This window comes from Hylobates moloch, unplaced genomic scaffold, assembly GCF_009828535.3.
Source record: "Hylobates moloch isolate HMO894 unplaced genomic scaffold, HMol_V3 SCAFFOLD_6, whole genome shotgun sequence".
In the NCBI taxonomy this organism is placed as follows: Eukaryota; Metazoa; Chordata; class Mammalia; order Primates; family Hylobatidae; genus Hylobates; species Hylobates moloch.
Window position 1 is genome coordinate 147,957,302 of NW_026652281.1, and position 11,952 is coordinate 147,969,253.

The following is an 11,952-nucleotide window of genomic DNA, read 5'->3' on the forward strand; positions in this document are numbered from 1 at the left end:
ATGGTAGCCATATTTAGACCCCTGGCTTTAGTACATGTTTGGATGCTTCCAAGGGAAAGTCCACAGAGAGTTTTTACCTGGAAATCCCCTAAGAGTGTATGGCTATATTTCTCTTCCCTGGGAAGGGAGAGATGACCCTTGCTAGACAATGGATACCGTACTGTGAGACTTAATAAAATGTTAGTTCCAACACCGGCATCACATTTCCCAGTAGCCTTTGAAAACGAAGGCAATATAGCTTTATGTTTAAGATCACAGGTACTGAAATCACTGGGTTTTGCCATCACTAGCTCTGTGACTCCGGGTGAGTAACTAATGTCTCTGGACCTCAGTTTCCTATCAGTGAAGTGGGAAGAATAATGGTGTCTGACTCAGAGTTGTTTTTTAACAGCTTTATTGGGGTATAACTTATATGCCATACAATTCACCCATTTTAATTGTACAGTTCAAAGATTTTTAGTACATTTCCGAGTAGTGCAACCATCACCACATGTCATTGTTAGAATATTTCCATCACCCCAGAGAGACTCCTGTACCCCTCTACAGTCACGCCTCTTTCCCATCACCAGCTCCCAGGCAATGACTAACCTACTTGCTGTCTGTATGAATGTGCCTTTTCTGGATATTTCTTATAAATGGAATCATGCACTATGTGGTTGGTTGGTTGGTTGGTTGGTTTGTTGGTTGGTTGGTTGGTTTTGAGACAGAGTTTTGTCCAAAGCTCTGGTTGTCCAGGCTGGAGTGCAATGGCACAATCTAGGCTCACTGCAACCTCCACCTCCCAGGTTGAAGTGATTCTCCTATCTCAGCCTCCCAAGTAGCTGGCACGCACTGCCATGCCTGGCTAATTTTTGTATTTTTAGTAGAGACAGGGTTTCACCATGTTGGCCAGGCTGGTCTCAAACTCCCGACCACAGGTGATCCACCTGCCTCGGCCTCCCAAAGTGCTGGGATTACAGGCATGAGCCACCATGCCCACCCCTATGTGGTCTTTTGCATCTGGTTTCTTTCACTTAGCATGTTTTTGAGGTTCACACATGTTATGGCATGCATCAGAACTTTATTCCTTTTTATTACTGAGTAGTATTTCTTTGTATGCATATATATATATTCATGTGAGATAGACATATATATCAAATTTTATTTATTGATTCATCAGTTGATGGACATTTGGTTTCTACCTTTTGGCTATTATAAGTAGTGCTGCTATGAACACTGGTGTGTGAGTCTTTCTGTGGACAGGATTTCATTTCTCTTGGACAGATACCTAGGAGTGGAATGCTGGGTCAAATGGTAAATATATATTTAAGTTTTTAAGAAATTGCTACCTTGTTACTGTTTTCCAAAGTGGTTGTACCATTTCACATTCCCACTAGCTAATGTTCCAGCTTCTGCATGTGCTGACCTTCGTTATTGTCTGTCTTTTTTATTACAGCCATTCTAATGGGTGTGAGGCATTTTATTGTGGTTTTGATTTGCATTTCCCTAATGACTAGGGATGTTGAGTATCTTTTTGTTTGCTTATGAACCATTCATGTATCTTCTCAAAGAGATACATTGAGGGTTAAATGAGATGATAATGTTGTAAAGCACTTGGAAATGCAATTGCTTATTAAATGATAGGTATTATCATCATCGTCACTCAAAGATTTTGGGATTAAACTTTCCTAAGGTAACTTTGTTTCTTGCTTGCCTTGTTATCCTGAGAAAGTTATGCAACCCCTCTGAATCTGAGAGTTTTCAAGAATAATGTGGGAAAATCATCATAGTGACTGAGTTTTATGGAACAGCATTTATTGAATAATAACATTTCAGGAAAAAATATAAGCTTTATTATATATTTAAATACATATATACACTACTATATATATTATATAGATATAAATCAACTATAAGATCCAGTTCAATTTCAGAAAATGTAAAGAAATGTCCATCTTAGAATTGAAGAAATACAGAAGTGGCTACCTTGCAAGTTTACGAGAACATAAGTGACATGATGTGTAAAGTACTTATAAGTGTTCAAAAGGTAACTATTGTTACTATGATCAACTATATTAATTAAACTGCTTTGAGACTTATCTAACATGCATTTTTACAGGCTTTAATAAAGCGGGTTTTTTGTTTTTGTTTTTGCATTTATGCCAATATGGAAATATGAACAGATCAGTTCTTAAGTCCCTGAAAATATCATCAGAGCTATTATACAACCTTGAAAGGCAGTATCTTTGTGTGTTCACAGATATGTGCTTAATAAATGTAATTTAAATAATGAGGGAGGCCACTTCTAATGACTTATCATCCACCAGATCTACGCAATACCTAACACAAGACCAGCTCTCGATTGACGGCAAATCGTCCTAGCAGGTCACTTCATTCAGAGCAGACATTGCAATTGCACTTGGGAAATCATGCCAAGTTCTGCATGGGATTGTCCTTGGACTTATCACCATGAAGAAAGAACTCATGCTGTCTCCATATTATAGCATTTTCCAGACCAGACCAGTTCAATCTCGAACACCCTTGCACTGACCAGGGCTCCATTTTATTTGCCAGGGGGCTATGATGGAAATGACGTGGAGTTCACCTGGCTGAGAGGGAACGACTCCGTGCGTGGACTGGAACACCTGCGGCTTGCTCAGTACACCATAGAGCGTTATTTCACCTTAGTCACCAGATCACAGCAGGAGACAGGTAACTCATGTGACAAACTGTATGAAATAAAAATAAGTGAACTGAGATGTAGGGTTGCTCTCTGAGTCAGAAATATCGTCTTCTCACTTTACCTCTTTGAGATGCAGTGGAGGGAAACAGTAGGGTTTGGGCTGAGCAATTCCACCTCCTCCACATTCAGTATTAAAATGGTCCACTGAGGAACAGACCAGCTCTGAAGCCTTGCACCGTGTACCTCCAGATATTTGCTAATGATTGCTCAAATTCCGTGCCTCCCTCATGCATAAAATTTATTCATATTTCTCACTGGAACACTGGTTCTCTGACACTGAAGAATAAAAATAAGAATACAGCTCAAAGATGAAAAAGACAGGCCAGGCGCGGTGGCTCACGCTTATAATCCCAGCACTTTGGGAGGCCGAGGCAGGCGGATCACGAGGTCAGGAGATCGAGACCACAGTGAAACCCCGTCTCTACTAAAAATACAAAAAATTAGCCGGGCGTGGTGGCGGGCGCCTGTAGTCCCAGCTACTCGGAGAGGCTGAGGCAGGAGAATGGCGTGAACCCGGGAGGCGGAGCTTGCAGTGAGCCGAGATCGGGCCACTGCACTCCAGCCTGGGCGACAGAGCAAGACTCCGTCTCAAAAAAAAAAAAAAAAAAAAAAAAAAAAGACAGCAGCAATGCCCAACAAGAGCATGAGCGCTCTAATTATTGCCAACGTGGCAGGAAGTATTACTTATTCATTTCATTTACCAGAAATGCATCTCTCGGTCTTTGGCGATTTTACATAGACATGTTTTGAAAGATGTGATGTTATATATAAGCAGCTGGCATTTTCCTCTCACTTCCTTATGATAATCTTAAGAACGCTTATTCTCATCAATATTTGCACCCTGAAAAATTACTACGTATTTTATTTTATTTGTTTGAGACAAAGTCTGTCACCCAGGCTGGAGTGCAGTGGCACGATCTCAGCTCACTGCAACCTTCGCCTCCTAGGTTCAAGCGATTCTTGTGCCTCAGCCTCCTGAGTAGCTGGGATTACAGGTATCCTCCAGCACGCCCGGCTAATTTTTGTATTTTTGGTAGAGAGGGGGTTTCGCCATGTTGGCCAGGCTGGTCTCGAACTCCTGACCTCAAGTGATCCACCCGCCTTGGCCTCCCAAAGTGCTGGGAATACAGGCATGAGCCACTGCGCCCGGCCTACTGTGTATTTTAGTTGAGCCTAGGTGACATTAAAAATCATATGTCACACCAAGATCATGGCTACATGAAAATTAGAAATTAAAGGCTATGTATAGAGAAAAGACTGGAATAGAAGGAAAGGTGATCTTTTCCCCCTACTTTTCTTATTTTCCAAATGTTTCTTTTCTTTTTTCTTTTATTTATTTATTAGTTTATTTTATTTTACTTTATTTATTTGAGACAGTGTCTCACTCTAGTGTCACCTAGGCTAGAGTGCAGTGGCGCAATCTCAGCTCACGGCAACCTTCACCTCCTGGGCTCGAGTGATCCTCCCATCTCAGTCTCCCTGGTAGCTGGGACTATAGGTGTGTGCCATCACGCCTGGGTAATTTTTTGTATTATTGTAGAGATGAGGTTACATCATGTTTCCCAGGGTGGTCTCGAACTCCTGAGCTCCAGCAACCCACCTGCCTTGGCCTCCCAAAGTGCTGGGATTACAGGCATGAGCCACGATGCCTGGCCTTATTTTCCAAATTTTAAGTAATTATCATGTATTATTTTTATAATGGGCAAATAAATACACTTTATTTTTAAAGACAACTTTGTAAATTAGGGCTATGCAGTCATAGTTTACCAAATCTGGATTCCCAAGTTGGGTGGGGTTCATATAAAAAATGGCTTCAGTTTTAAAAATTATGTAATCTCATGTAGCACATAACCACCCTCTTTAGGTACAAAAGAGGGTCGTTATTTAGTCAAATGTTGATTCTAAGGTTTGCTTGTTTGTTTTTAAAACATTGACTTTCAAAATCAAGGAAATAACGCAGGCAGTGTAGACTGATAAAACATCCCGGGGCAAACGGGCAAGAGACCTGGTTTTTATTCTTTCTTCTAACATCAACTCCAGGTCCTTTTCAAATCACTAAAACTTCCTGTGTCTCAATTTACCCACCAATAAAGTAAAATAATAAGTAATCTCTAGGGTCTCACCAAGCTCTAAAAGTACATATTTTTATTCTATACTATATTACTCCAGGCATATGTCTGTTGTTTATTTAATGGTATAATTTCTAATTTCAGGCTTTAATTTGGGGGTGACAGGGGGTTGGAGCAGCTCCCATTCACTATCTTGTTTTTCCCCAACAACGATCTAAGCCAGACTTTTCCTGTTCCCAGAGGATAACAGCTTCATTCATCCATCCACACCAATGCTGGCCACTACTGCTCACCTCCCCATAATAGAAGCACAGCAGGAGCAGAGCTTGGGACTCTAACCCATGGACATATGTTTTGTGCTACAGTAGCCTATTTGCCACACAGAATTCTGTTACCGATAGCTCTCTAACACATGCCTTTCCCACATCTAGAATACACTGCTAGTTTCCTAAGGATGGCCCTGAAGTAGTATAAAATCTGGGGTGCCTCTGAAATCATCAAAAATTCACTTATATTTAATAGGTCCATTAGGACTATTCTATCGTATTCCTTGAGAAACAAATGGTCACAAGTAATCTTCAATAAATAGGTATTTATTGAACAACTACTTTGTGAGTGCAGAACTGAAAGATTCAGTGTTTGCCCCCAAGGAACTCACTGTCTAGCGAGGCAGACGTCAAGAAAACCAGTATTGATTGCACTGCTGTAGGAATACTGTGATTCAGAAAAGCCCAAGATGGACATAAGGCAGGACAGCGCCCCTATAAATCCCATTCAATGCAACAACAGCTATGTCTCCTGTGGAAATCATAATGACAGTTCATACATAACCAGATTTAGATCAATGACAGAGGGCTTAATGTACGTATAGTTAAGCATCCCATAGAGAAACCACTTGCTACGCGAACAGACACAATTTCCTATCTGTTGTTTACCCTTTCAGGAAATTACACTAGATTGGTCTTACAGTTTGAGCTTCGGAGGAATGTTCTGTATTTCATTTTGGAAACCTACGTTCCTTCCACTTTCCTGGTGGTGTTGTCCTGGGTTTCATTTTGGATCTCTCTCGATTCGGTCCCTGCAAGAACCTGCATTGGTAAGCAGCTCCAGTAGGAGATTTCTAAGAACTGGCTTATCAGGTACTTACTTTTTTTTCCTTTTACCATTGTCTTTATTGATATTCCTAAGGCAGTTCCAAGAGTTGTTTTCTTGGGAGATTCTTTTACAGAGAAAGAAAGAGAGAGACAGAAAGAGACTACTTTAGGAGTTTGGGTTTTTTGTTTGTTTGTTTGTTTGTTTTTTTTTGGAGACGGAATTTCACTCTTGTCGCCCAGGTTGGAGTGGACTGGCGTGATCTCAGCTCACTGCAACCTCTGCCTTCCAGGTTCAAGTGACTCTCCTGCCTTAGCATTCCAGGTAGCTGGGACTACAGGCATGTGCCATCATGCCCAACTTATTTTTGTATTTTTAGTAGAGATGGTTTTTCACCATGTTGCCCAGGCTGGTCCTGAACTCCTGACCTCAAGTGATCTGCCCACCTTGGCCTCCCAAAGTGCTGGGATTACAGGTGTGAGCCACCGCACCCTGCCAGGAGTGGTGCATTTTTAAACTTGTTTTACAGTGACAAGTAAGGGATCATTGTGCTTAGATGGTCTATTGTCAGTTCTTTTGCGTATTTATCACCCCCTCCCAGGAGAAGACAGCACGTGAAACATTTAAACAAACACATCCCTCATATCTGTACAAAATGGACAAATCAACCCTATTCTAGAAGGTCGCAGACTTTTCAAAATGAGATGCATTCCATTTCTGGGTCTTGCCCTCACCCTGCCAATTCTCAAATGGGGACATTCTGCCAGGCTATGGTGGAGGACTAACCAGTCACTTTGTAGGAACATCCCCTGCCTGTTTTCCCAGGAGTGACGACCGTGTTATCAATGACCACACTGATGATCGGGTCCCGCACTTCTCTTCCCAACACCAACTGCTTCATCAAGGCCATTGATGTGTACCTGGGGATCTGCTTTAGCTTCGTGTTTGGGGCCTTGCTGGAATACGCAGTTGCTCACTACAGTTCCTTACAGCAGATGGCAGCCAAAGATAGGGTAAGAGTCTTGAGGGCCCTGTGTATGATCCATCACTGGTGCCATGTGCTGATCTGTAGACATGGGCTGGACCTGGCTTCTATCCCCACTCCACCCCCAGTGATTCCCTGTGCTCCAGTGAGTCTTATCCTTGTTCAGGTGGGAGCAGCTGGAAGTCATGGTGCCCCTTGAAAAAGACCATTCTTTTCACCAAATACAATGAGATATTAATATGTTTAATTTTCCAGCAGAAAATATGTTATCTGTATGCAGCATAAAATCACAACCACAGGAGCAAGCATCCATGAAGAATCCAATATGAACAAAACATGATCAGCTGCTTGCAAGTTTCAGATTAATATATATTTACCATTTAATTCTTTTGTTGCATTATTATGTCCTGAAATTATACAAGTAATGCTTTACTGAAAAATGTATGGAAATATTGGATTGTGACAAATTTCTTGGTTAGCATATTTTTCTGCTAATTGAGAAAAACTGTCATTATTTGATTTAGCAGTGGAACACTGTAGCCCAGCTCTCTAAATAATAATAATAGTCATTATTTATCAAGCATCTACATGTGCCAGACACAGTAACAAGCCTTTTGCAAATATTATATTATTTTAAATGCTCATAACAACCCAATGAGGTTACCTCCCTTTTTAAATTTATGAAATCTGATAACAAGAAAGGAAAGAGACTTACTGTAGGGGATATGGATACTAAGAGGTAGAGCTGGGATTCCAACCTAAACCTACTTGGTTCCAAAGCCTGACACTTATCCACTATTCCCACTTGCAGTGAGCATTGGACCATGCTCTTAACTATCACTCTTTACAGGTCCATGGACCCCTAGTGTTATTTGGAAGCCAAATTTGATAGATAATGGCATACTAAAGTTCATGCTAAGAAGCAAGAAAATGATAGGGATCCAGTTCAGAAGAGGTGCCCACTTTCAGCAAAGTGCTAGGACCACAAAGTATTTACTAGTGAAGAATGAGGAATCAAAATGACCCAAAGATCCAGTTGCTTTTTCCCTTGTGTTTGGCTACAGTGAGTAATGTTTCACAGTCGTGTCATCCAAGCACCAAAGGCAAATGACCACGTGTGCCAGCCAAAGAGGAACATGGCTTTCATTTATTTTGCTCCCTTAGGCCTCCTTATGAGGGAAGAAGGAAGTTGAATTACCTCCCCACCCCCCCAAAAAATCTGGATTTGCTAGATTGGCAAAATGGACATTGGTGAAATACTGACAGGCTCCTCTAAAGACACCAGAAAGCCCTTATTTTGCTGTTTATATGATAATCACTGCACTACGGAGTACTTGCTGTGTCCTAAACATCCATCAACATCTCCTTTAGTTCATCCAACAACATAACGAAATGAGTACCATTATTATCCCAATTTTGCTCTTGAGAAATCTGCCACTCATTGATGTGGCAGATTTCTCAAGAGTAAAATTGGGATAATAATGGTACTCATTTCATTGTCCTATACAGTGATATGGTAACTCCCATAAGACCCCACACCTAGCAAGTGGCCTGGCCAAGGATCCAAACCACACTCTCTCTGACTTCACTATACTCCCACATTCCTGGGAGTTGACCCCAGCCATGTTGGAGAATGGCAACTCCTTGCAATGGCAGGAAGCATCACTATTTCTGCTTTGGTGGCAAAGCCTTTAAGACACAGCTGATTTCTATTATCTCTCATAATCAGTTACTCCTTTCTCCCTGGAACAGAATTGAAGTCATCAAACACCTACCAGATGCTTTCCATTTTTTACCATTTAATCTTCCCATCAGTCTCAAGATGGCAATACCAATCACCATTTGGCAGGCGAGGAAATCAAGTCTTAGAGGGATTGAGGTGACTAAAGTTTCACAATAGTGAGAGGCCGAATGGAATTTGAACCCAGGTCCACTAACTTCGAAGCCTGAGCATTTTGCATCTGGCACACTGCTCAGGATATCCACAGTGGGCCATGGTTACTCCTCCTGTTATATATGCTGGTGACATAGAAATAGGTGTCTCCAAACAGGGTAACAGGAGCCCAAGCCTGGCTTATTGGCCAATTTCTGAAGCACTCAATGCCACTCTCTATTAAGCCTAATTATTCAATACTTAGGCCTTTAAACTTTTTATTAGCTCATTACCTACTTATTTATTTTGCTGAGTCAAGTCTTTTAAGCTAACTGCATTGTCTATGAACTAGGGGAAAACGAAGGAAGTGGAAGAAGTCAGTATTACTAATATCATCAACAGCTCCATCTCCAGCTTTAAACGGAAGATCAGCTTTGCCAGCATTGAAATTTCCAGTGACAATGTTGACTACAGTGACTTGACAATGAAAACTAGCGACAAGTTCAAGTTTGTCTTCCGAGAAAAGATGGGCAGGATTGTTGATTATTTCACAATTCAAAACCCCAGTAATGTTGATCACTATTCCAAACTACTGTTTCCTTTGATTTTTATGCTAGCCAATGTATTTTACTGGGCATACTACATGTATTTTTGAGTCAATATTAAGTTTCTTGCATGCCATAGGCCTTCAACAGGACAAGATAATGATGTAAATGGTATTTTAGGCCAAGTGTGCACCCACATCCAATGGTGCTACAAGTGACTGAAATAATATTTGAGCCTTTCTGCTCAAAGAATGAACCTCCAACCGTTATTCTAAGCTGTGTAGAAGTCCTAGCATTACAGCATCTTGTAATAGAAACATCAGTCCATTCCTCTTTCATCTTAATCAAGGACATCCCCATGGAGCCCAAGATTACAAATGTACTCAGGGCTGTTTACTCGGTGTCTCCCTGGTTTGCATTTACCTCGTATAAAGAATGGGAAGGAGACCATTGGGTAATCCTCAAGTGTCAGAAGTTGTTTCTAAAGTAGTCATACATATTTTTTACAAAATCTCTGCAGTGCTTATAAAATACATTGTTGCCTATTTAGGGAGTGATATTTTCTAGTTTTTGTTCCTGGTTAAAATGAAATATGGGCTTATGTCAATTCATTGGAAGTCAATACACTAACTCGATACCAAGATGAGTTTTTAAATAATGAATATTATTTAATACCACAACAGAATTATCCCCAAATTCCAATAAGTCCTATCACTGAAAATTCAAATATAAATGAAGAAAAAATTAGTAGATCAATAATCTAAACAAATCCCTTGGTTCTAAGATACACTGGATTCCCCACACTGGAAGGACTCTGAGGCTTTATTCCCCCACTATGCATATCTTATCATTTTATTATTATACACACGTCCATCCTAAACAATACCAAAGCCCTTTTCCCACGCATGGATGGAAATGGAAGATTTTTTTTAACTTGTTCTAGGAGCCTTAATATGGGCTGTTGCCATGAAGGCTTGCAGAATTGAGTCCATTTTCTAGCTGCCTTTATTCACATACTGATGGGGTACTAAAAGTACTGGGTTGACTCAGAGAGTCGCTGTCATTCTGTCATTGCTGCTACTCTAACACTGAGCAACACTTTCCCGGTGGCAAGTCCCCTGTATCATTCCAAGAGGAGCATTCATCCCTTTGCTCTAATGATCAGGAATGATGCTTATTAGAAAACAAACTGCATGACCCAGGAACAAGTGGCTTAGCTTAAGTAAACTTGGCTTTGCTTGGATCCCTGATCCTTCCAGCTGGTCTACTATGAGTGGCTTATCCTGCATGAGCAGGGCATGCTGGCCCTGAGTACTGAACTTTCTGAGTAACAGTGAGATACGTTACAGAACCTACGTTCAGGTTGCGGGTGAGCTGTCCTCTCCAAATCCAGCCAGAGATGCACATTCCTCGGCCAGTCTCAGCCAACAGTACCAAAAGTGATTTTTGAGTGTGCCAGGGTAAAGGCTTCCAGTTCAGCCTCAGTTATTTTAGACAATCTCGCCATCTTTAATTTCTTAGCCTCCTGTTCTAATAAATGCACAGCTTTACCTTTCCTGTCAGAAATAAACCATGGCTCTAAAAGATGGTTTCCCTTCTGTCACTCCCTATAGCCACAGGTTCTCATTCCTTTTCCCATTATACTTCTCACAATTCAGTTTCTATGAGTTTGATCACCTGATTTTTTAACAAAATGTTTCTAATGGGAATGGGTGGGGGTGCTGGTGAAACTAGGTGAAATGTGGTTGTATGAGCCAATCATATCTGTGATTTAAAAAAAAAAAAGTTTAAAAGGAAATATCTGTTCTGAGACCCCATTTAAGCATTATATAAAAACAATGATAAAGATGTGAAACTGTGAAATAAATATACCGTATTAGCTACCCACCAAATCAAGTGGTCATCTATACAATGATTGTTATAAGATCCAATTTGGAGAAGGTATGTATCACAGTGCAAACTCAATGGGCTCACATTCTTCTATCCTCATGTTCCCCCAACCCCAGACAGTACACATATATGCTCAAGACACACATACTAACCCTACCATTAATATCTTCTGCCAAGCAAATAGTAAATGCTGGTGACACAGCCAATGTTTTCTTTGACATCACTGCACCGCAACACTTGCCTTGCAGTTAAACAATTGAGCCTGGTGATAGCGAAAGAGCCAATTCTCAAAAAGTGTCACAGATTTTCTTCCAAGCATCCTTTATCTCTTGGAATTCTCTTTTTTGCTGTTGAATTATATTTTTATAGTTTGAGAATACACTTTGCAGGGGGAACATTGACTCTTGGATTTTGTATCACTCTGCACTAAAGTGTAGCTACTACATTAGAGTTCTCAGTAAAAACTTCTAATATTCTAAACCTGTCCATTGTATCCCCTACCCAGAGCAGTCCCAGTGATCATGTTGTTCAAAATATTTACTTCTTGGTTGAAAATATCAAGAACAACCTCACCAAATTTCCAAAGGACATGAAACTAGCTGGGGTTGGAAATATTCTAAGTCATAGAAATATAATTATTAGTTAACTTGCTACTGAGACAACAATAGTCTCAATATAAGAAATCATAAAAATATAGGAAGACACTCAATAGCAACTAAATGGCAGATGGTTCATTTCAAATGAAAGGGAGAAATGAGGGTGGGGCGTGGTGGCTC

At 40.6% G+C, this 11,952-nt stretch overlaps 1 protein-coding gene across 2 annotated transcripts in view; it reads left to right on the forward strand.

The window, feature by feature from the left end:
- Window positions 1-11,178, forward strand: part of GABRP (gamma-aminobutyric acid type A receptor subunit pi) — a 30,354-nt gene extending 19,176 nt beyond the window's left edge. The window contains exons 7-10 of one of the 2 annotated variants that reach the window (XM_032158610.1): window positions 2,554-2,691; window positions 5,735-5,887; window positions 6,709-6,896; window positions 9,094-11,178. In XM_032158610.1, the coding sequence (XP_032014501.1) occupies window positions 2,554-2,691; window positions 5,735-5,887; window positions 6,709-6,896; window positions 9,094-9,396 (782 nt within the window). In that variant the 3' untranslated portion in view covers window positions 9,397-11,178. The remainder of the gene's footprint in view (window positions 1-2,553; window positions 2,692-5,734; window positions 5,888-6,708; window positions 6,897-9,093) is intronic. The other variant, XM_032158611.2, reaches the window with a different exon arrangement.
- The last annotated feature ends 774 nt before the right edge of the window (window positions 11,179-11,952 follow it).